At 37.1% G+C, this 25,802-nt stretch overlaps 3 protein-coding genes across 4 annotated transcripts; 1 reads left to right on the top strand and 2 right to left on the bottom strand.

The window, feature by feature from the left end:
* Positions 1–377: 377 nt before the first annotated feature.
* LOC149013744 (D111/G-patch domain-containing protein) lies at positions 378–10,900 on the top strand. The gene is made up of 11 exons (XM_089159165.1): positions 378–650; positions 870–954; positions 1,047–1,126; positions 1,224–1,248; positions 1,335–1,428; positions 1,523–1,589; positions 2,758–2,848; positions 5,235–5,413; positions 8,577–8,807; positions 8,887–9,003; positions 10,160–10,900. Exons 1-11 carry the CDS (start codon positions 573–575, stop codon positions 10,223–10,225), a joined length of 1,113 nt encoding a protein of 370 aa, XP_089015291.1. The 5' UTR covers positions 378–572; the 3' UTR covers positions 10,226–10,900.
* Positions 10,901–11,325: 425 nt separating this feature from the next.
* Positions 11,326–17,660, bottom strand: LOC149013743 (RING/U-box superfamily protein). The gene is made up of 9 exons (XM_089160264.1): positions 17,463–17,660; positions 17,061–17,325; positions 16,860–16,961; positions 16,681–16,763; positions 16,469–16,585; positions 13,504–13,606; positions 12,773–13,406; positions 11,957–12,165; positions 11,326–11,864 (listed from the first exon to the last, which is right to left on the bottom strand). The coding sequence occupies exons 1-9, from the start codon at positions 17,600–17,602 to the stop codon at positions 11,748–11,750; spliced, it is 1,770 nt and encodes a 589-aa protein (XP_089016390.1). The 5' UTR covers positions 17,603–17,660; the 3' UTR covers positions 11,326–11,747.
* Positions 17,661–18,619: 959 nt separating this feature from the next.
* Positions 18,620–25,100, bottom strand: LOC149013742 (uncharacterized protein At3g49140-like). 2 transcript variants are annotated; one of them, XM_089159529.1, is made up of 11 exons: positions 24,721–25,100; positions 24,541–24,631; positions 24,211–24,439; positions 24,023–24,125; positions 23,819–23,886; positions 23,577–23,726; positions 23,328–23,450; positions 22,658–22,990; positions 21,801–21,953; positions 19,737–19,832; positions 18,620–19,026 (listed from the first exon to the last, which is right to left on the bottom strand). In XM_089159529.1, exons 1-11 carry the CDS (start codon positions 24,800–24,802, stop codon positions 18,925–18,927), a joined length of 1,530 nt encoding a protein of 509 aa, XP_089015655.1. In that variant the 5' UTR covers positions 24,803–25,100; the 3' UTR covers positions 18,620–18,924. The 2 variants fall into 2 exon arrangements, with proteins under 2 accessions (XP_089015655.1, XP_089015656.1); XM_089159530.1 differs by lacking the exon at positions 18,620–19,026 and having other exon boundaries at positions 19,745–19,832; positions 21,789–21,953.
* Between the last annotated feature and the right edge of the window lie 702 nt (positions 25,101–25,802).

The following is a 25,802-nucleotide window of genomic DNA, read 5'->3' as shown; positions in this document are numbered from 1 at the left end:
TTTCCAGCCAAACAAAAGGGAATCTAGAAGTCTAGATAAGAGGAATATTACTTAGGCAAATGGTTTTTTTTTTTTTTTTTATTTTTTATAGACAACAAATGGTATTTCAATCAAATTGAATTTCTTGAAAATGGAGTCTTAAGTAGGGTCAATCTGACCCAGTCTGGCCCAATCAAGATCAACCAAGACCGGATTGAGAGATGGGTTGATTGAGTCCATTATCACTGGACTTGGGCTGCTACATCCCAGCCCAGGCCCAAATTCTGGACTAGCCGAACTTGAATCGAAATAGAGATCCGTAAGACATTTTAGTTCGAGAGCGGAAGTCGGTATTTTCCTGGTAAAATTTATAAAATTGCATCTGATGCCTGAACGGTGACCTCGTAAAGCAACTTAACCAAACGCGCCGCAACGTGTTAGTGTATCTTTTCCGTCTTCCACTGTTGCCTAGTTTCGGATTTTGCATCTCCGACGAAGGTTTTTCCCTCTCTCTCCCTCTCTCCCTCTCTCCCTCTCTTTCTGAGAGGAACCGTTAGAACACGACGAAGGGAGGATCGTCGGTGGAAGAAGCCATGGCGGCACCTGAAGCTCCCCTTCGCTATGTTGGAATTGAGAAACAGTCTGCTGCCTTTCGCCTTATGAAGCAAATGGTGAGTTCCTCTCTCTCTCTCTCTTGATCAATCTATGTCTGAAAATGTTTCTTAGCTTCTCCGTTTCTCCAAAATCGCCTCCAATTTCTCGAAACTGTTACTCGGTGGAGTATTTTGATCTTTCACCTGTATCCTAGGCTGTTTTATTTGTCTGCTTCCTAGAGTTAGAATTTTGCATAACCTAATGAACTTTTTTGTTATTCCGCCTTCTATGTGTAGGGATGGGAAGAAGGCGAAGGACTGGGGAAAGACAAGCAAGGAATTAAGGGATATGTCAGAGTTAAAAACAAGCAAGACACTACAGGTTCGTTTCACTTATTTCCTTTTAATCTGAAGTTGTGAATAACTTCATGTTGCATGTACGTCTTACTTATTTCGTGTTAAATCTATCGATAGGTGTCGGTTTAGACAAAGCTAATAACAATTGGGCATTTGACACCATACAATTTGACAACATCCTTAAAAGATTGAAAGTGGTAAGCAGCTAAATATACAAATTTTTATTTCTCCCGTTTTCTGCGTGCTAGCAAATGTGTTTGATTTACTAAAATTTTTCGTTTTCTAATTTCGCAGCAAGTAGCTGAACCTGACCATGAAGGTACAATTAGTTGAGTTGATGTTATGTATGTTCCTCCCTCTAAGGAAGTGGGTTTGACTAGTATTATATCCGTTTGGTTTTGTTAGATGTTGAGAAGAATGATGTTCAAGGAGGCACTGAAGATGGTGCTCCGAAAGAGGAGCAGGGTGTGGTAGTTAAACCTTCTCGACCACAGGGAAGGTGAGCTTGTCATATAATTCTTTGTATCTTGTTGAATTTTTCATTAGCTGTCTTTCTAATACTACTATTTTCTCTTTCTATTTATTTTGGTCAGGTACAAGAAAAGAGAAAGGGGAAAGCTTGTCAGCGCATATTCGTCAAAGGATCTTGAGGGGATTCTTGTAAGTTTCCAAGTTTGTTGCTTTTTTCAAATGTTACTCCCTTCAATGGAAGTCACATGTTAACATGTGAACCCCCACACTTAGGTCTGTTAATGTGTATTTTGGTCACACTTAACCCAGGTCAGGCAGAATCAGCACATTTTGAATTAAAATGATCAATTAAACCACAAAACATCGGGGAAGGACCGATCAACTACATATCTTTGTTGGGTTTACTGTACCTCTGCTTTGCTATTGTGATGTACCCTTGACATCAAAAATTTTTCTAGAATGTGCTTCATGCTTTTGCGGCATTGCTTATTACTGTCATGCTTGAGAGAAGTTAACTAAAAATGTCTCAGCGTTCGTCTGTCATGACCCTCCCATTGTCCCCATCCCCTTGAAGGCTAGGCTTTAACTTTTTCTGTGTTGCTTATTTTTGTTGATTTTCTTTTTCTTTCCAAATTGAATAAGAGTAGAAGTAATTTCTCCAGTTGCCACGTGTCTACGTGGCAGGAAATGCAGGCATGGTGTATTTTGTTACTTGTTTAATATAGGATTCCACAAGCATCACACCAAACAAGTTTTAGTGGACTAGGAGTATGCTACAAGGGCCAAACATGGACATGGTTCAGAGTTTTTCAACCACAAGAATGTCATTACCTCTGTTATTACAAAATGCCTCTGACATTCAGTTGTATGTGTCCTTTTATATAGGATCCAACACCATTGGTCTGAAAACAGGTCAGCCCAATCAAGTATGCAACGAAGGTCCAAATGTGCTCCAGAGTTGTAAAAATCACAAGAATGCGACAGACCCCATTTCTGTAACAATAAGTGTTAGTGGCATCTTCAGAATTTTCAACAACTTTGTTTCACATTTGACTTATATATAGCATGCACATTTTAGGTTAAATTTGACCAAGGACGTGGTTCTGGGGTGCTTTGTATGTGAATCATCCCTCAATTATGTAAGAATCGCTGGCTGGACCCACCCTCCAAACTCACTTAGTTCACCAACAAGTTTCTGAACTCATATTTCATATTAATGGATTCCATCCTTGTTTTGTTTTGACCAGTAAAGATACTGATCTCAGTTGATGCATTCCAACTAGGCCATTTTGCTGACAGTTCAGTCATATGTAAAGTGCAGTTAGAAGTTACCCTTAACATTGTACTGTATTTTCAGGTCAAGAAGGCTGAGGACTTGGAAGCATATGATGGTCAAGCTAGTATGGTGGAGACAGAGACATATGAGCCTCATTCTGTTGAACCTGAAGGTAATTTTTGCAGGAAATTTAGAAATACTATTCTAGTTGGTATTGGAATGTCACTACAGTGATCAAATCCCAGATTCAGGTCTAGGAGTACAGTTGGTATTGGAATGTCTAGCAAATCCCAGATTCTGGTCTAGGAGTACAGTTGGAATTGGAATGTCGACGAAGTGAGCAAATCCTAGATTGATTCTGATCTAGGGATCAGAGATCAGATCGGCTGCCATAAAAGCCCAAAACTATTTCTTGGCAAACCAGACGTGGAAAAGGCTTGCTGGCTTGCCCACGTCTGGTTTGCCGGTTTCAGTAGTGTACATTGTGGGTAGGAGAAAAATAAGATTGGGGATTACTTTGGGACTTTGAACAGTATACAACTACCCGTGAACACTGTTACTGACATACTGTAACTTAAGAAAAGAAAGAGCCAAAAGAGAGGGGTAAGAGAAAGAGAGAGAGAGAGGGGAAAAAAAAGGAAGCGTTGTTGGTTACTATTCGAATTCAAAGCCCCCACATCAACATTATTTAAGCTCAAAAACCCCGCTTTTTTTTAAGTAAATAGTTTGGATTCGCTTTTGCTTCTGGGCAAGCGCAGTGGTCAAAGTAGTTCAAGGTCAGTGCTTTCCTTCCGGGCGAAGGGAGAAGCTTTACTAATATATACAAAGGGCACGCTAGTGCCCCAGCAAGAAAAGGCCTACTGCTATATATATATGAACAGGCTAACGCGCTTTTCTTACTCTAAATGGCTCTAAATGGCGGGCCAAAAGGCCCCTTTCTTTGTGTTGTAGTAGGGCCGTTGTTTGCTGGATTGTTGGATCCAAATCATGTATCGTAATTCATTAACCATCATCATTGGGGAGGTACATATTTAATTCAAGTTGAAGAAAGTTTAAATATAAAACTCTTGAGATTGCTGGACTAGCTTAATTAACAAGGATTCAAAAAAAAATTCAACTAATTGGAGTCAAAGAAGCCTATGTCTTCTAGATAATCTTGGCTTCAAACATGACACAACTAACGACAGTAGGACCCTTTTATGACTAAACAGGAGCCTGATACATTACTTAATGGATCTCATTACTAATTAAGTAGCTATTTCTTACACCCATCGGACTTTCCATTTTTTGGTCCTCTCATTCCGATGGACATGCCTGGGCACAATGGTTGGTGTGCCACTGTTGTAACCTGAGGTCAAGGCATTGAAATGGCCTCTAAGTAAAAATTGTTGGGGGGTAAGACTGTGCCAAAGAGTCCCCACCCCCTGCTTTGCTTGTGCAGAAGCCTTTGGCCCCAGGTTCGCCATTTTTTAGTTCAGTTTATTCTGAATTCAACTCAATGAATCAAATGCTACACCCCATGGATATTAGAATAGGACCAATGTATTCTGAATTTTTTTATTCTGTCTTTTATATTTACACTCCTGTTATATTTGAATCTATGTGGATTCATGCAACGTTGCTTGGGAAAATAAACTGCAATGACTGGTGACTACATTGATTGCAAGCTAAAAGAAAGAAAGATTAGTTTTCTGTTGGATCTTTATAGGAGGTGGCTTTTCCATTGCTATTGTAGACGTGACCTTGAACAAGATATGTATTTGGCATAAGTATAGTGTGGACTGTGTTTATTCCTTGCGACCTAGTGCTACCAAAGAAAAGCCATAAGACAGTATGTTGATGCTTTTCCCAAGTGGAGAGAGAGTTTCTACCAGGAGCTTACCATGCAGGAATTTGATTGTTTAACTTGAAGCTAATCATCATAGAAATGGTGAAAGTGTAGCGTTCTCAAATTGTGCTCCAAGTAGCATCCTATTGTAATGAGATTTTTTTTAACACTACCAATGTGTCAATTATGTCGCAATTTCTTCACATACCATTCTGTTGTCTTCATTCTCATGATTGGTCATTTGTGAATTGTACTTTTCACTCCTGCTTTTACTTCTAGTTGATATGTAGGAATATGCAAGGCATGTACACACAATGATCCAACTGGAAGGTTGCTTCATTGTGATTTTGGAGGAATGGTGTGGTTGTTTGCGACTTAATGGTTGTGGGCTTGAGTTTGCAAACAGCTTCCCCATTATTATTATTATTATTATTTTTTTTGGGGGGGGGGAGGGGAGGGGAGGGGGGGGGGCGCAAGCCTCATGCACTGGGTGCACCACTTCTTCATGTATACTGGGCTGTACATGCCAAGGCACTTGCTGATTATCCTTGTTTATAGTAGTACTATATGTTGTTCACATTTAAGTAGCTGTGCAATTATATGATGGCTTCTTTCATGCCCATTTGTGGGATGATAAAATGTCCACATTTTATGTCTGAATCAAAACTGTAGCTTTATGACTTCATTTCAGTATTCCTGCCCCGTAAAAAAAATTCACTTGTTATGACAGGGACCATGGATAAAGCTGTTTCACCCGAATGGTGGGGTTATAAACATGGATTTGTCTCAGGTGGTTTTCTTGGTGCAAAAAATGCAAGGAAAAAGGCCTCATCTGAAACTGCTGAAAGCTGTTATAAGCGGACTGCCTTTTATGAAGAAGATCAAGAGAATCTTTACAAACTTGTCCAGGTATGTATTTTTCATGGCAATGATAGAGCTTAATTGTGTGGAATATCATTTTGTCATTTTGTTTATGAACTGAGAACTATGCCTATGGCTAACTTCATGGATCACATGCATATTTGCATGGCATATGCGCTAAAGCGGATCCTTTCTTCCTCTGTGCCTCTTGTACTTGAGCCAATTCTGATTCACTGTAAGTTTGTTAATTGCCTAATACTGATTTTTTTTTTTTTTCTGACCCTTGATTCAAATTTTATAGAAGGATTGGAAATGATGTAAATATGGAAACCCATCAAGGAAGTGATTGCTATAAAAAGAACACAATCCTGAAGTTTCAGAATAATTTCCATTGAACACCACTTATGCACCTATCCAGTTACCAACCTGTTATTCTGTTACATACAGCCACCCTGAAAAAAATGTATTCGGTACATTAAGAGTTTCTTTTCAGCGCATGATTGCCCTAGGATAGTCATTAGTTTATTTTTTTCTCACTCTTCCTTGGTTGATATTTGATAACTGTATCTGAAATTAATTTTATTTTTATTTTTTTATCTATGACCTGTTTTAACAATTGGCAGTGTCAGTTCCAGTCAAGCTCTTTTTTCCCATAAGATTAACAGAGCAGGAATCTGCCTGATACCCGCTAAAATCTACATAGCTGAACCTGATAGTTTACCCAGAGCAACTTTTGAACCCTTGGTTCATAGAAGCATCTAAATATGCTTAATCCATTAATCATGGGCTAGGCTTATGTATATGTCTACTCATTGCATTGGACTGAATTAGACTACATCCATGAATGAGTTGGTCTGACCTGGCCCAAATCCTGATAGAATAATTAAAAGAAAAAAGTCTGATAAAACATACTAGTCAATCAACCTAACAGAATTCCTAGTTCAGGTAGGACTCTTTAACAAACTTTCCAAATAATTCAAAAGGGAAGAGTATTGGTACTTGTTGAGAAACAATTATCAGATGGACTAACCATTTTATAAAAAAAATAAAACTTATTTACTAACCCTGTGAGGCAGACTGCAATGGACTCCTGAGAACTTGAGGAGACCTCGTTGTAGGTTCAAATCAGGTCCTCTTGGTTTTTGATACTGCATCAGTGGACGTTAAACATCTCTTATATAGCTTGATGTAGAAAGTAGCTAGAACTGGCTCCTTGTCCCTTCACATTTTCCTATGACACCCCACTGATACACTTGAAATGGCCTTCCAGCTATGTGCTGGATTTCTTCTGAACTGCTTGAATCGGCCGCTCCCCAGTTTCTCTTACATCTTCCCCCCCCCAAAAAAAAAAAAAAGCCGCCCAAAAAAAAAAAGTAAAAGTAAAAGAAGAAAAGAAGTCATGAATAAATCATGTTTACTTAAATAGAAGGCTTTGGTTCTTTTTTCTTTTTTGTGAAAAGGGGTGGGGGGGGTTGTTACTTTTAATAATGAGTGCTAAGATGCAAACAGTTTTTTGTTCATATTTGGCTGATTTGTCCGGATTATACCTAGAGAAGATGTATCACATTCTTTATGCCACCAAACCACATCCATGTTATCACATTCTTTATGCCTAATTTCATCCTCCTTGGTGCTTCTTTTACTTTGAATATCAAAATTATCTGTATATATGTTTGAAAATTGGTGGCTTGATGGATGGTGTAATCACCGGATTCCCAAATACTTTAAGTGTGCTCGTTTAGTAGACTAGAGAAATAAATTTTCCATCTCTTCTTAATGTCCTCATCACAAACTAGTACTTTACCATCTCCGCTTTTAATACATCTAACATAGTCAAAATCTCTACTCTTCTCGTCCTTATTTTAGCTATCTTATAAATAGATTTTCCCCTTTCCTTAGTGCCTAATTTAATACATCACCTTGCTTTTCCAATAATTTCCCTAGCTTCATTTCGAGCCAATATGCCTTTAAAGATCTTCAACATCCCTTAGTCCTTTGCTTGTCTTAAAACTAGCTTTCTTATTCCTAATGGCAGCTTGAACCTCACTATCCAACCACTAGGTATCTCTATTAGAATGGAGCTTTCCTTTTGATTCACCTAGGACATCTTTAGCCACATTTTTATACACGTAGCCATCTCGTTCCACATCGCATTAGTTTCCCCCGCAAAATCCTACTTTCCTTGTTTGACTATTTCATTAGTGAGGGATTTCAAACACTCTCCTTTAAAGTTCCACCATCTTATCCTAGGATAGCTAACCTTGCACCTTTTATGAGTTTTTGATGTTAGGCACATATCCAAGACCACAAGCCTATGTTGTGCAGTTAAGATTTTCCCTGATATGAAGTGATTTCATAATTGATCATTGTCTATCTGTTGAGCATATTGTACAGGTTGAACAGATTGAATCCAGATATACCCTGATTCTATCATATAATCAAATCAGGTCTAATTCATGTTGGACGTGTTGGGTTGGATCATTCGTGGAGTGGTCCTACTAAACTCATTAATGGCTTTAATGATAGTATTTTCCCTGACACACTGTGTCAATCTGTTCTCTAGTGGCTCCTGTGATGTTTAGGGTAGGGGAAACGGTAATCATGTGAATATTCATGGTGAGTTTGAGGGGAACAGGTGATGTTTTCTGGAGAAGTGTTCTGGCTCAAGACTTGAGCATAGCTGGGTTGGGGTTTTTTAGGTGGGTGGAGGTGGTCGTTTTCAGGGTGTCTGGTTATTCATGGATAGTAGCTTGTATGTTTTGTTTACTTCAATCCAATATTCATGGTGGAGTTAATGGTGATTTACATTTGTTGTGGACTTGGAGAATTTCCTTTTTTTTTTTTTTTTTTTTTTTTTTTGGGGGGGGGGGGGGGGGATTGAATATTATTTTTTGGATGAATGGACTGGGAAACTTACTTGCATTTAGGCATGTGAGTTGCTTCTAGATGATGTTTTCCGGAGGAGGCAATTTCCAGGCAGTGGTGCAATGTTGCACCGACAAGTGGATGTTATAATTTCTTTTACTGATTCTTCTATTTTGGGTCATTAAATAGAAATTTTGTTCTTCAGCTGCTCAGCTTTTGTCCTATCTATTGGATCTGGTATATCCATGCACACACACATATAAACTCTATGCTGCTGCTATGCTTGTCTATTTGCATGGTGATTGGTTAATTATTCACCTTTTGATCCATTCTTGTCACTCTGCAGGACAAAGCCACATCTGGAAAGCAAGGACTGGGTATCAAGGATCGTCCCAAAAAAATAGCAGGCTGCCACTGGGGGGGAAAGAAGACATCTTTTAGTGACGAGGAGGGAGCAAGTAGTCCTAATATTATGTCTCCAATAAAACGAAAACACAGGGACATGCTAGATACAGATATCAATGAAGAAGAGCCGCAAGTGAAGCTGAAGAAGCTGTGCAGACAAATTTTACGTCAGGTGCTTCAAAAACTACAATATACTTAATTCAGTTTAATACTGCTTTAAGTTTTGACCATCGGTTGACTGCTGGTTTTAGGTTCCAAATGGATCACTGAAGCTCAAACAACTTAAATTACTTATTGATGAACACTCGAAAGCTGTTTTTTCCAATTTCTCTTCAAGGCGGGATGCTGTTTCTTACTTGAAGAAGAAGGTATACAATCTGATAACGAGTTTATTTATTTATTTCAGTTTAAAACTATCTCAGAATTGATGGTACATAATTTAGTAACATCAACCAGAATAAGATTGAAGTCAGTAAGCTTAATTGCTTAGGTGTGTTAATTGATGGTCAGGACTTAGGAGAAGCACAGTTACCCTTTTGTACAGAAAAGTTTGTATTCTAACGTTGAATCACACATCTGTGGCATTCAGGATTCTAGCCTAACTATGCCATATGCTTGTGTGGCTGAGGGTATAACTGACAATTAGCTGAGTTGGATCTCGTCCAGATGAAATCATCTAATATCTGAGTAGGATGTCGTCTAGACAAAGTTATCTAATATTTCAGTTAAAAGATGATAATCACAAGCCACTCACATTTTAAGTAGCTCTAGTCCTTGTGACATGATATTCCTACGAAGTGTTGGGATTTTCTTTGTATTCTACTGAAAAGATTAGAAGTTTCATCATCTTGTTTTCTTGTTCACTAAAAGGTATTTTGGATCTGGAAATAGAAGAAAGTAGGAGAAGAATAGGCTTGTAAGAAGAGAGATCATCAGGGAGGAGAATTATCACACAATCTAATTATATATAAAACTGCTACTGGGCTACAATTTATGTAGACACCTCTGGTATTGTGAATAACAGGAATATCCAGCTACTTGTGGACTTAAACCTCTCCGCTTTGCTTCAAACATGCACTGTGAAATTTAGGTTACCAGACTGTTTTCTGTTTCCATATGGTGGAATTATTTTATTCCCTTTAATCAGCAGGAGTGCCGTTGTACAACTTGTGAAGTTTGGTTAGATGAATTGAATCTCCCTAACATTATAAATTCAAATTGGAAATATTAATATGAATGTGGTGCTATTGATACTACATAAATTTGATTCAGAAGGTATAATGGAGACAGTGGTGTCAACAGTATCGCCATTTAAATCCTGGGTTTCTTTTAAATCTTGCATGTATTTCCCTCGAAGTTTTGGACTTTTTTCTACTCTAAAGAAAGGACCAAATGAGAGGGTTGTGATATTTTTCTTATTCACAGCAACAAATATCTTTTAGTTTGTCATATCTGGATATGGTGACTTTCAGTTACGTGACACTGACATGTTCATGTTAAATTTTCTTTTGTCGTTGGATGCAGTTAGAAAGTAGTGATAAGTTCCATGTCATTGGGAAGAGAGTGAGTCTCTCATCAAAGAAAGACTAAAAATTATGTTAAATTTTCTTTTGTCGTTGGATGCAGTTAGAAAGTAGTGATAAGTTCCATGTCATTGGGAAGAGAGTGAGTCTCTCATCAAAGAAAGACTAAAAATTTTGTTCGGGACAATGACGGAAAATTTTGTTACAGACTTCGAGAAATGTAACTATTTGTGCGTTGATCAAAATGTAGTCATTATTCATCCCATTATATATTTGATTGGGCTTACAAGTTCTGCGTGAGATTTTTGATGATCATTACCTATGAAAGTATCAGGGATTTTACACTTTGAGATGCTTGAGATTTTTTATGTATTATATGATATTCAGTATGCTAGATCGAGTGACAAATTTTTTGTAACGGGAGATTTGTTGTATCTATGAATATGCCTTTCAGGTCCTGGGTTTGAACCAGACTAAATGCCTTTGTCATTCTTGCCTGGGGTGGGTGATGAGAGGGTTTATGTAACAGATGAACGATTTTATCTGTTCGGTTGGTGAATGCAATAAGACCCAAAACCCAGGATCTTGTCGTTTTTGTTTCCGTCCAACATGGAGTGGAGGAAGGTAGAAGAGTAAAACGTAACGTTTTACAGTTAAAATTCATACCCGTCCTTTGCATAGAAAAGAGCACAATGTTGTGGGATTGCAACGCAGATACAGGAGCTAGCTGCTCTAACAATGCAGCATCGGACACGCGAGGGAGTTAAGGGACACGGGTGATAATCTCTGGCAAATTTGTGTATTCATAAATTTCACGTCTCAATATATTTGGTATAACCATAAAATTCTGATGGTATGAAAAGAGCTTGCCCTCGTGCCTTTTTAGTGGACTTGTGTCACCATGCTTCAAATGTTGGCATGTTACCTAACTCCTGCTGGGTTCCTTCAGAAAATTAAAACATGAATGCTCAGAAATTACATATTATCAAGCTTTCTTTAGTCACCGGACAACGAATGCTATGGTTGGAAGATCTGAAAAAACAAAGTTAATTGAATGTACAAGTACCTGCTACCAAAGTCTCCAAATGAACTGGAATTGGCTATCAACAATTAAAAGAACCAGTAAATTTTGAAGCCAAGATGCCCAAGTAATATTTCATCAATTGGGACAGCAATGAGTTTAAGCTTTGGGGGAGTGAGAACTATTACATATGCCATGAAGAAGTGTTGAACTCTAGACCTCTTCAGAGGTGTTGGTTACTTCCAACTGAGCAATCTTATGGTGATAAACTTCCATTACTTTAAGGGGGGGTTTGTCATCTGCCCTATTTTACAAAAAAGAAAGAAAAAATGTGGAATTTGCCCTCTTTCTCTCCTTTGGATTAACCTAGGGGCAATGTCTAGGGTCCAAATATCCCTTGGTCGGCTGAGTTTAGGGCAATAAACAACAGACCAATTACCTTTTGGCTTTTACGTTGCAATCATTAGCAAAGATGAGCAACCTTAGATATAAACCTAATTTTAAATTTCTTTCATAATAACTAACTAAAGATATATATAGCTGAAAGACCCTTTACACATCCTGTATATCATTGACCCGACTTTGCAAAAAAATGCTCTATTTGCAAATTCCCTGAGGATGGCTGACGACTTAACTTAGCTCCATGCTTTGGTTTCTTTGCGCAGGGTGCACCGCCTTTGCCATCCTACACAAAACAAACAATTAGATACTTGGTCATCAGAGGATTGAACTGTCAAGGCCTCAGTAGTCTGAATATGAAATGAAGGAAAGACCCACCAAGTATGCCTCCCTTTGAGATCGCAATACTTTAATTCTACCACCTCTTCCATCAGCTCCAACAGCAATCAGGTTTCCGACACTAGTGCCTGATCCTTGCACAATTGATGATGAAGCTGGTTCCTTCCTCTGGGCCCGTTTGCACCATTTTCCTAGATATCTTTTTGTACCATCAGGCCCAAGAAGTCCACCAGTAAAGCATCGATCCCCTGTGTTTGGTGAGGGTTAGGATGAGATGAGACAAATATCCTACAATCTGAAATAGATTAAGTCTAGAAGAATAATTCTTCTGTTTGAGCAAAACTTGAAAGGAAAAAAAAAATAGTCAGTGAAATTGCCACTACATATGCACAATACTAACACCCACATCTCCAGCCATTTCACTTTTCAGGTTGTCCCTTTCAGTAAAAAGATTAATGGACCCCTACCTCAGTTTAGCTAAGCCTAAATCTTACAAGAACCAGGATGCATAATCTTCTGCTCTTTCGGAGCTAGCTGGAGATCCAAGAGAAGGTCTAAATCCTCCACCAATGGAATAAGATTGAGATAAGTAAGGCATGAAATTGACATGATGCCATCATCTACGTCTGATCTAATATAGCAGTGGACAGATAGGGATGGTTTGAACTCAAAAAGATCCAAACAGAGCTTTTTCGATGTTCATTATCGTCTATCATATCATGCAAGTAGCAATATAACACTGGGCTTACCCACAAAAGGAAAAGCAATATAAAACTGGTAAAAAATGCTGGAAATGTAATGATTGCAGATTCCAATTCATGCCCCTCAATTCACCAACTATTCAATCAGACTCACCTGGATTTGAAATAGAAGCTGGAGCTGGAGTTCGGATGTTAAGCACAGGAAGTTCCTTAACATCATCAGGAATCACCACTACATCATCCTTCATAACACACGCCGAAGCATTATCAATGTCCTTAGTGTCATTACATGAAGCTTCACGCCCCCAAGCTTCTCTCTTGCCGTCACCAGGTGAACTTGGAGCTGACAAACGAGACTTTACACTGCCACTAAAACGAGATGGCATTTGAAGTTTCAAATCAGGAGATGGTGTTCTATGCAGAGCAGTAGCATGTTCCAAAATATCCTCAATAACAGAAGAATGTCTTCCCTTGTCAAGATCAATTGCATTAGCTTCCTTGTTGTAGGTGTTTGCACCAAGATCCTTTTGAATTTTTGAATTTTCTGTTTCATGGGAATGACAAGGACCATTTGTCAAGTTTACTCTCTGGTTCAATTCCTCCAGTTGTTCAACAGGCAGGTCCATCTGGTTGTCTGATGAATATTTTCTGATAAATGAAGAATTGGAGTTCACATTTCTCTCTCTCTCACCAAAATCTTTGCCAGGAGTTATACTGGAATCCTTCAAAGACCTTAAAACTTCATTCTCTCTCTGTTCAAGGGCTGTTTCCAGTTCTTGCACCCTTGACTGTTAAATTGCCACCAAAATGGAGATCCTCAGGCTAAGTTCAAAGCTGAGATCAGACATCATAAGAATGGATTGGGAGGACTCATAATTGACATACCTTCAATTTCTTGATCTTTGCTTCAGATTTTTCAAGCTTCCGAAGATGGCGCGACTCTTTACTTCCAAAAAGATTGCATTGGGCCAACAATTCTTTATAGCTCCTAAGGTTTGACATTCATCCAGGCGTTAGAAAGTCCAAAAGGAATCCCATAACTTTTCTTGTTATTGATAAAAATAAAGAATACAGTATCTATTAAGTAGCTAAGATGAGGGAAACAAAGAGTAGAGGCCTCAAGCATATTTAATACATGAAAAGTAAAGATGATTAAGTATTAATAACCGATGAAAGGACGAAACTTTCTACCACAATCTAAATGAAAGCAACAGTGTTTTATAAGGTTTAATAACCATCAAGAAACATACCAAAGGATTTTTAAAGAAAATTAAACTAGTAAAGTAATAGGCCCAGATGGCATCCAATAGAATGTGGAATTATTTGGTTAAGCAAGATGTTTAATAAGATATGAACACAAGTATGCCAGATGATCAACTATAAAAACCATATATTTTTATCTTTTGTTTTTTGGGGGGAACAAAACCTATGCTTAATAAGCCATACTATGACATAATCAATAATCCATATAGCGCATTCCTAATTATAGACCAGCTGACATGCCTTGCTGTATAATTTTTTCTGATGATTTAACCTTAATGGAAGAATCAAAAGCAGAGAGAAATTATTGTTTACTAAAAAAAAAAGTTGAAGTTATTGAGATGGCCTCAAATTCCAGACTTTCAGATGAGTAAAATAAAAAGAGAGTGTAAGGCATATAACTTTAGTAAATAGAACTGAAAGTGATGCAATGAGAATTAATGATACCCAAAGTGAATAATTTTTTCTGATGATATAACCTTCATGGATGAATCAAAAGCAGGGATCAAACATTGAGTTGAAATAACTGTTCACTAAAAAAAATTAAAATTATTGAGATCGGCCTCAAATTCAAGATTTTAGGATCAGTAAAATAAAAGGAGAGTATAAGGCATACAACTTTAGTAAATAGAACTGAAAGTGATGGAATGAGAATTAATGATGGAGTTACCCAAAGTGAAAATTTTTGGAACCCCTATTCAATCATAAAATAACAGGGAATAGAGGATGATGTTGCTTAAAGATCAAATAGAGGATACATGAAGTGGAAGGGTGTATTATGAGGTGGTGTAATTGACATATTCCTCTTAAACTACACTGAAAATTTGATAGGACAGGAATAAGACCAACAATAATAGGGCTGAATGTTGTAATTAACATTATGTTGCTGAAATGAGCATGTTGGAAAGATAAGAGGTGTGTAAATTAAGGAATGAACTAATTAGAGCTACTTTAGGAGCAGCTCAAATTTATGACAAGTTGCAAGAATGTTGCTTGAGTTGACATTGACATGTGCAACACTGAGTCTTTACATGCTCCAGTACAGAGATGATTTCCTATTCCAATTGAAGGAAGAGCTAATGAGCTACGAATGGACCTAAAATGAATCTAGGAGTAAGTGATGAGGAAAACATGCATAGCTTAGGATCCACTAACAAGTATGATTTTGAGCAGAGTTCATTGGAGTAGAAGGATCAATGCAGCTCACCCTTTTTTGTTGGGGATACGGCTAGGGTTGAATTGGGACAAATATGCTCCACAAGAACAGATAAGGAAGACCAAGATGTAACAAAATTAACGCATGACAGAAGAATCACAAGGGCTTACTTGCAATTAATGGAATCCAACCCTGACTATAAATAGTTAAAGGCTTCATCTCTAAAGCAAGGCTAGTTTGTCAAAGAAAAACCACAACCGCATGCACCTTAAGGAAAATGTAATTCTTTTCCAAATCGGTTTCATTTTCATTCCTACAGACAGATAACCTGTTGGATGGAATAACACCACTCTCTTTAAGTTTCCTATGAGGGATCTGAATTCTTTCCTGTCATAATCAGACTGATAAAGAAACCTAATTCAATATATTTAAAAATTACACTCGTCAACCAAACCATTAAATTGGAAGTCAATCACCTAACTCATAGATTAACTTCTTCACAATTTTCCTTTCGTCATGGGTTCTTTTTACTTCCAAACCAACAAGTAGGATTAAAGTTCGAAGAACTAAATGCCCTGCAGTCTTTCTACAATATCTCAGCCTGGATCCAACTGAATGGGGGTAATGGGGTAGGCTACATCAGTCTTACAAAACAAGGGTTAAACATGAGAATAAAGTAAAAAACCACAACCACAACTACAAATCAATCTCAAACAAACTCATTCGAGTTTTATTCATCTAGTAAAAACTCATTCAAGTTGGCTACACAGATTGTTGCTCTCCAATCAGCACCATTAGACATCAAGATGTACATAATTGAAGTCATACATTAGCAATCTATCTGACATATATCTGAAGCAGAAAACATGTTCATATCCAAAAGTTAACTCTAACCATTTCCATGGTACCTGAGGCTTTTAAATGCCCATGTTAATACAGGAAGGTAAAGAAGTCTTTATCTCATTCTACATTTAAATTAAGTTCCTCCAATTTCACAGTACAGTTGCAAGCTTTTGTGAATTTGAAGTTTCATCAATATGTATTGGCTGCTGTAGCAAAATCTTTTCATTTTTATACATATATATGACATTAAATACAAATTTAAAAGCCCCTAGAAGAACCAATGAGATATATATTCATTGTAACAGAATAATACATGAACACGCATGACCAAGACAACTGAAGGATGATCCACATCACCAGGTGAGTGGTTTTGGCCAAAGACCCACTGTCTTTCAGTTCAACTAACTGTTACACATGTAATTCCTAGTTTCTTTTGGATAGAGATTACTCAGTTTAGACCACCTCCTGGTTTTCTCCCAGGTAATTTTACACCTAGCACAGGATTTACCTCCATGATTCTTCTTTTGTATGCATTAGAACGTGAACAGAGTTTTGCTAGTAAGATATACACAGAAAAGTTAAAGAGCTTACTTGTTACGTAGTACGAGTGACTTTTTTAAAATATCTATTGTATCTTTACTGTTAGCCTGACGACCAAATGAAGCAAGCTTAACAACATCTTCTTCCTCCAAATTCAAATCCGAGACTCTAGGTTATAAATGAATAGTAGTGGTTAGTAGAATAAAAATGGATTAAGTGAAATATGAACAAGCACGGCTATATAATTTTACTGCTATACTTACAATTTGAGTGCAGCAAGCTCTTTAGCTAGAGCTAAGTTTCTCTCCTGGACCCTTGAGCACTCAGAAGATGCTTTCAGAAGTTCCTACAAGGTACAGGAAAAATTAAAGCGAGTGCAATACAGCCAATTCAGAGAGATAGGTTCTCTTAATGAAAAAAAGAAAAAAAAAGGGTAAATCACCTCAGATTTTGAATTCAATAACTGCTGAATTAAATATTTTTCTTTTTGAGCTTCATCCTTTAATGATTCCTCCTTCTTGGCCTTTTCCTTGCATGCGCAAAGCTGCAAGTATAACCATATAAATGATAAAACATACAGGAACTGAAGGGTGGTTCAACAAAAACAGTGAGTAAAACACTCATAAATGAAAAAGAAAAAAACCTCTTCATCGAGTTCTTTCAGATAATTCTGTTGAAGCTCAAAGGATGAGGTAATTCCAGAAAGCTTTCCCTCCAGCCTCTTCACTTCCCTAAGCAATTCGGCAGGATCATCTTCCACTTCAAATCCAGATGCTTTTTGAGACGGAATTGTTTCTCCAATTGACTGGAAATAAAGTCGTAAAGCTTTATCTTGTGAACATTTTTGCTTGCAAACGGGACACGTGACCTTCTTCGCTTTGGAGCAATACTCAAACCACTGCTGAAGACTAATTTTTCGTTTTCCAAATTCCAAAAAAAAAAAAAAAGAGAAGAAAGGACGTAAATCAGATCAATCTAGCTTCAATCAAGGAGGAAAAGGAGCAGCATTCTTATAAAGGAAAGAAGAGAAAGAAAATAAACTAACCAGAGCTCGTGAAAGACATGCCCGCAGATGGAGATTGCTTGAAGATCTTCAACCACTGGCTTCAGATCTTCAAAACAGATCGAACAGATGGTCTTGCTGAAGGCATTGCATTCTACCATGGTGCTCGATTGCTTATCCATTCTACGCTTTCTGTTCCGGATTTTAACAATTTTAGTCTGCTCGGCTAGGGCGCCAACTCGAAATGAGGAAATCGGCGGGAAGATGAAAAATATCAAATCGTGGTTGGAAATATCCTTGCAGTGGGACCCACATGGTTTTCGAACTTGTGGGGTCCAACTGTTCATTCGCCCACTGGATCACTAAGATGAGATGAGGCATATCATTAGCCCTCCGCTTCATTCAGTAACGACTCACAATAAAGATACTAATCTGACGACTCCTAAGACAAGATTTGGGATAAATACATGAGCTGACAACGGTGTGAGAAGTAACAGTTACAATGGTCTGCGAGTGGAGTGAAAATGTTTTGTTTGATGGCAAAAAAGGAAATTAAAAACCTACCTATAATAAACAATTAATTAAATAGCACCGTTTAGCATAACTATCTTCATTGAATAGTCTGATAAAATCCAATAATACACCCCCGAATTTGAATATAACTACATTACACTCTAAATTTTAATATATTACAAGCGTCCCTTGTGTTAATAACATCCAAGTTCCTTAATTTAAAAAAAAAAAAATAAAGAATAAAAGAGCATTTTGGTTCTTCCATATTTGAAATTTGAATATAGGTGACTAACGGTGTTAGTCTAAGTAAGACTCACCCGTAACATATTGCACTAAGGGGACCCAAGTCCGAACATTAGTTTGTGGTCCACTAAGAAGACCCACACATAAAAAATTTAAAAATAAAATCCAGAACATCATATATTTTATTCATTTTAGTTTAATCTCCACCCCAAATATGTGACTTATGAACACTTGTCACTCATCTATAAGAAAATGATGACCCATTACATTGTCAAAAATGGACTTAGATACATTTCCCCCTGTTATATTGTGTGGGAATGGGAGGGAGGGGGAGGGAGCAGGGGTGAGAGAAGCTGTGAAAGAGACCGATCAAACCTAAGACCTCTTAGGACTTATTGCCTCTACAAAGGAAGCTGCCACTAGGCCTACTATTGTGCTCGAAGCACATCTGTCATCTTCACGTTGGCTAAAAATTGCACTAATTGAGTTGGATACCACACATCCATATCTTGATTCTAAACATCGATAAATAAAATTGTAAAGGATACCATCATCCAAAAGTGAGAAGCAATGGATTCTCAATTTCTATTATTTGTATTGCACCTAAAATGCATAAGCTACAAATCATTGCAACTGTTGACCTGCTGAATTCAATTATATAAGCCCCAACGTCACAAAGCATGCTCCACCAAAAAAATGTTTAAAACATAACATCCTATAAAATAAACTCAACAAGCTCTTGAAAGAATTAGCATTCCTTCCAATGAGGTTGTTGCCATTTTTGAGCTTGCTGGACCCTCGGGAATAATAGATCATTAAGTTGCTTCTCAGCACTGTATTCTGAAATAACCTGTGAACACATACATATAACAGAGAAGGTCAGAACAGTGTTAGCAACAGGAATATCCTATGGTCACAGAATGCATTCACATAGTTGTGAACTTGTGGTCTTAAAGATTGAAAGAAATATGACTTCATAGAGTAAGAAAAAATCACAACTGGGCTTCAGAAATCAGAACCAAATACAACCACTTAAAAAAGGTACAATAAGATCTTTCAAGTTTCACTCTGGGCCAATGTTGGAAGTATGACATGATGTTCAGCGTTAAGGTACTGGGGCCAAATCAATGGCACAAGAATGGGTCTTCTAAAAGGAGACAAACTGTTTAAAGGTTGCCTAATTTCCTCAACTGGATACAGTTTCAAGTGACATGGTCGCAGGTAGGAATTCAGAATTGTTCATATGAGTGTCCAGTGTTCTCTATGTTATTCCATTTATGATCTTACAAGTCATACGGAAGCAAGTCTTGAGGTGGAGAATTATTGGTGAAATTTCATCAGTGCTTCTGTAGCATGTCCTAAAAGCTTCCTTTTTATGATGCTCTCAAAAATGTACTAGACTCGTTTATGTCAAAATCGATAGCCACATCTATCTTTTATAGATACGCTTGTTTTCCTGAACCAAAAACTAAAACAAAATATAGATTGCAAATCTTAAGGCCAAACATTAGTTAAATTATAGATAAAATTTCCAGTCACTGATTCATGATTACCACTTACCCGTGTATGAAATGTGAACCGCAGAGTCTGAACTTGTGTTCCTGAGCAAACCCTCAAATCAAAGCCAAGACTATCTAAAGCAATGAGAGTTGCTTCCTGTAATAAGTAGTGGCATTGCACATATTAAAGCTCACATACTGAATAAATATTAATAGGAAATGTTTGAAGTCAAAAAAAAAAACTTCTCTATAATATTTCATCTCACAGTGCAATACACACGTCCTACTGGAAGAAAAAAAACAAGTTACTATTCCAGGCTTTCCAGCAAAGATCATTGACATGAATATGCCTATTCCACAATAGACTAACAACTTGAATGCTTTAAGTCATTTGTCACGCACTAGTTCATGTTGATTGGGCTGCAAAGATTAGCTCAACCGGAAGCATATTTTCAATTTTTAAATCAACCCCACAAAATGCAAGAGTTCAAGCATAAGCACAACATTAATGAATAAACTGCAGTGAAACCTCAAATGTCCTCAAACTCTCAGTTTCAACATAGGGGCCTAGAGACTTCTTAAATGAGAAGCTAGAACATGCAAGGCAAAGCACTTGCCTTTATTGAAAATCCTACAACATTGAAGGAAAAGAACACGAAACTACTCAGACTTTTTGAGTTTTTTTTACTACTAATATGCAAAATTACATGCTTCAAACTTGAAAATGGTGAAATAATGCTTTGCCTTCAACCAGCATTATCACACTGTTGGAGGTAAGAATCAATCAACCAGTCCAAATCTCTGAGATAGTACTAGATGGAATCATCAAGCTTCAGTGGACATTCAACAGAGATGTAGATCCTAAATTATTTGAAGTGCATCTGTGCACATCATTCTTAAGGTGCCTCACAGAAGATTCAACTGAATGTGCCTTTCCTGCTTCATATTTCACTTCAGTGTATTAGATTTATCCTACAGCACAAGTGGTTAAATGCTACACGACCTACACTACCAACTATGATTATGAATGGTTCAACTTTATGCTACATGATGAAGACTGTAATATCATGTCAACAAGTACATACACTTCAGGTTTATATAAGCATTTCCTGATCTTGTTAATTAGTACTCCTTCAATCTTGCTTTGGTATCCACACTCCAACTTGCTCCAAGACCTTAAAATCCCATATCAAGTAAATATAACGTAATGATACAAGTAAGTTTGAATAATTCAAGTTTCATATGAAACAGAAACTTCCATGATGTCTTATGTTGTGTTTGTGTGTGTAATATGTTTTGTGTTTTTTGTTAAATTTATATATATAAATATTTTTTTTTTTTAATATTAAAAAAAAAAAAGGAGAAAGGGGGAGGGGGGGGGGGGAGGAAAAAAGAAAAAAAAAAAAAAAAAAAAAAAAAAAAAAAAAAAAAAAAAAAAAAAAAATTTTTTTTAGAAAAAAAAAAAAAAAATAAAAAAAAAAAAAAAAAAAAATATTTTTAAAAAATAAAAAAAAAAAAAAGAAAAAAAAAAAAAATAAAAATATAAAAAAATAAAAAACCCCACACCCATGTAACCAAACAGGCCCTAATATGATTTACAGTTAGTCCAGCTCCTGAATGGAGTCCCAACCATCACTTCTACAGTCAAGCCAGACCTAAAACTATGAATATATTAAATTGCTAAAAACAACTTATGTTACAGGACAGGATATAAAACGGAGTCATAGACAACAAAGCTCATCAATGAACCTGAAACATGCTTTCCCTAAGTAAAAATTAACCTCTAACAGACAGCTGCAGGTGAACCAAAATTTTCAAGAGTTGAGCATGAAACAACAAGAGCTCCAATACTCATTTGCATGATGCCTTCTTCAACATTAAAAGCTCTATAGTAAACAAGGTCACAGTAAGTAGTTAGAACAAAATTTTCTATTGACATCAGAAATGTTTGCCAGGGATTTTTAGAGCAACCTATCAGCAGAAAGATGGATTCATAATTCAGACATGTACTAATAACCTTCCAACTTTAAAGCACCAAGGTAAATTATACTTGAAGTGCGTGCATATAATCATTAATATTGAAGCATAACATCCAGAAGTCAATCACAAATACCTACTGCAGTACCTCTACTTTGATACCCTTGCATCTCCAACAGAGAGATTTTAAGGCTTCTGTGGTCTCTTCTCCCCCAGCTTTCAAACGAGATATAATTTTGGCTGCTGAATGTGCAATGGCATCAGGCCTGGCTCTCCAAAAATCATTTACTTCCACTATGGTCTGTAAAAAAGTAAAATTGGTGTTATTACAATTTCAAAAGGTGCATCCGTTTGCATGAAAACATGACATAAGCAAGACAAGAAATATCAGCCTGAAACATTGAAGCTTATAAACAATACTAACAATGACATGATTTAGGCATGAAACTTTTAAAAGCATATAGCCTCAGGCCATTTCTCAACAATATCTGCTGACTCAAATATGGGAGCCTGAGCTCTGGACTCAACTCTGATGGCAGTCACTTTGAGACAGAAACGAATTTGGCCAATTGTTTCCTTAATTTTTGCATCTCAGATGTCAATAAAAGTTCACTGGCAAAGGATTCTTTCCTATGGTCTACAATCCTAATGGATCACTACCAATTATTATCTTTATGCATTTAAGAAACTGGAAGATCACCAATCTAAGACAAAGCCCCAGTAATATTTACATCTAGACTAATAGTCCACAAGTACAGGACAAGTATATGTTACAACAAAGCCCTTGTAAAATTTACATCTGGACTAGTCCTGGGAAAGAAAAAAAAAGAAGAAGAAAAAAGGAAGTAAAGTTCACAGGTAAAGGACAACTATATGCTTCAATCACATGGTAGCGATGCCTCCTGTGAAGATAAAATGTTTCATCGTCAAAGGTAGCCATAGCTGCAATTGACCAATGTCCAGCCAAGAAGCACTCAAAAAGAAGAGGGGGAGGGGGGCACATGCCTGAAGTCCATGTGATAAAATTAACTGAATCTTGATCATCTCAAGCTTGTAAAACGAAGTTCCAGGTCTAATGCTCTCAACTTTATCCGGTCCCTCTGCCCAGATTCTACCATGTTTAAAAGAGGTTGACTCATGGTGACGACCATTAAGCATGCCAATATCTTCCAGTTCGTCTTCTAATTCCCCAACTTGATTCTGGACACTGGGATCATTGCCTGGCATTTGCTTTTGGATGAGAGAGTGCTTCTCAACAAAGGAAGGCCTAAGAAGGCCTTGGATGGCAAGACCAGCTGGAGGTTGATCTATCCTATCCATGGGAAGTTCTGATGCTGCCTGCAACACAAAAGCCAACATTTAACCCAACCAGAGATAAATATAGTTTTTTTTGTTTAGCCATTAAGTAATTGAAAAACAAAGTTAACAGTAGACACAAAGAATATGAGGAGGCAGGGTAACAATAACCAGCATCAAGATGCTGGTTCAAAACATGGAAAGAGCCTTTTCATGATGTGGGGGTAAGGCTGTATACATTCCCATCCAGACCCTGCAATACTGGGAGCCTTGTTGACTGGAATGCAACTCTTTTTTTCTGATGATAAAGACAATAACTCAATTTCTTTTACCCTATTGAATATTATAGTACATTGACTAATCAGAATGAATTTGTCACCTCAGCAAGTTTGTTGGCAAAATAAATCGGGTGAGAGGAATGTAAAGTCTCCAAGTTTCCCCAATTGCCAATAGTCTCATCAGAATCCACATCTTCCTCATCTTCGAGAATTCCAACCCAGTCCTACCAATAAATAAATAAAAGAACATTGAAAGTATTAAAGAAAGATGTGGGAGATATCAGCATAAAAATTCCCAACACATATAACAGCCAATAAGTAGCCATAGATTTCAAGGATAAAACATACACCTTATCATAGTCACCATCGTCATCATCATTATCATCATCCTCTTCATCACACTCTTCTGTGATTTCTTCAATGCCAAAATCGATATCTGCTGGTCCTGATAAGTTTATCCCACTAAGCATTTCCATACTTTCTATGCCTATAATCACTTGCTGCATTAAGCATAGAGAATTTCACTAGAACAACAATGCTTCCATGACAAATTTTAGTACAGATATCTACCAAAGGTTAGTAAGAAGCCTACCACAAAGTTGTTTTTAGAAGTTAGTGTCTGCATAATGTCTTCGTCATTGCTCACCCTGAAGTATATATCTGATGAAATTGCCACACAACTTAATAATTACAAAAAAAAACAAAAAGAAGAAGAGGAGATTACAGATCTTTATGCAGTATGAAAGGAAACAAAAGTTTATCATATACTTCAAGAAATGCCAATTATCTAACTTACTCCCATGTTCATCGGTCACGTAGGGCAATTCAGGCCAGAAAATGTTCTCGTGAATGTCATCATCAACTAATGCTGAGAACATAAGTGTTGCATTCGTGTTTACCTGCAAAAGTGTTGACTTGGTAACAAGATTGACATCGAACCACTACAGGGCTCTCAATTTCTACAAGAAGATATGTTAGTAGTACCTCAACTATGGTTCTAGTGGTCTCGGCTGCAGTGAGTCTGCCATCTCCAACATCCGGAGTCATGGACTCTGCGATGTCTTCGAACGGGTGGTAATGTGACTTCCTGTTATACTCCAAGGGATCTGAAGTCGAGCCTGAGTACCCTTCAGTAGCCTGGACTCTGCTCCGGCGGAGCAGATATTTCTTCTCTGTGAAAGAAACTCCATCTGCAAGTCTCAGAGCTCTTGTCCTGAAAATCAATGTAAACACAAACAAACTTAAAACTCCGATTAAATCACGGGAAAGAGTAATCAAAATGTTCTTTTTAAATGTTCAAAAAGAAAAAAAAACCATGGTACGTCGAGGCTATTGGCCTGAGGCAATCGACGGAAGTTGCCGTGGACTCCGGGAGAATCGTCGGAGCTCCGAAATCGGCAATAGTCTGCAATAATGCAATTCTTTTAGATAACTAATCGTACCGGAAAATGGACTTGAAATTGCATTAAACAAGACAGTGAATGATAAATGTACTTGAAATGGTGAAGGAAGAGCAAGAGCCACCGCACATTGAGCGAACTCCAGTTGCAAATGCTGAATCCATCATCGTCATCATCTAGCTGTTCAAAATCAGAGAGGCGAAAGCTTCACTACATCCCTCGAAGGCAACTCTTTTCAATGAAAGAGCAATTAACCACCAAATCTAACAATTCTTCTTCCATTCCGGTAGCATTTCGAGTTGGATGACGATAGAGATTCTGCTTCGGATCCCGACCATAATAATGGCTTCTGCTTCAGCTTTCGACTTACTTTGCGTTCAACTTTATCCATTACAGGCTCTAAATCCAGCCAAAATTTTGGCGCATCTGTTTCCCTTTAGGACCATTTCTGATTCGATTAGTCGGAACGGCAATCCATCCTTTTTTTTTTTTTTTTTCCTTCGAATTTTTGAAACAATGGCCTTTTATCTTGTCCAAATATTTTCGCAAAGACCAAAGTCTCTTATTATTTAGATATAGGGCAGCGTTTCGCCCTAATTTCTTTTTTTTTCTTTTTTTTTCAAAAAAATTATATTAACCTTTACAAGCAAACTATAAACCTTAGCCATTCAGCAGACCTCACTCTTTAGATTGGCTAACTTTTTATTCGACAATATTAAGTTTGTGTGTATGATGTTTGATCATCTTAGAGTTAGTTTTGTTCTTAGATCAAGGAATTGTGAAGTAGACTTTCTTGTTAAATAATTTAAATGGTGTTTCTAAATTGTGGTGGCTGGATCCAGTTTTATGTCGAAAAAGCAGTATATTTGTGGATGAAAAGTCAGCATAAGTATCCAAATAATAGAAAATTACATATACTACATGTATTTGTAATCAATTACATTTACTACTTCAAAACAAAAATCAATTATAAATGCCCTCTTACAACTCTTATAGAACAATCTATTTAGTGCTCTCACTTCTTAAGAGTAATGGACATTTATAATTTATTATTTTTTAGAAATGATATATTAATTGCAAATACAGAGGTCTATATGTTATTTTCTTTCTAAAATAATGATTGACTGATTGTCAATATTTGTCATACTTGAAAATAACAAAACAAAATTATAAACG

This window comes from Hakea prostrata, chromosome 6, assembly GCF_041222555.1.
Source record: "Hakea prostrata isolate BN-2017 chromosome 6, UWA_Hpros_2, whole genome shotgun sequence".
NCBI lineage: Eukaryota > Viridiplantae > Streptophyta > Magnoliopsida > Proteales > Proteaceae > Hakea > Hakea prostrata.
This window is presented reverse-complemented; position numbering and strand designations above follow the sequence as displayed.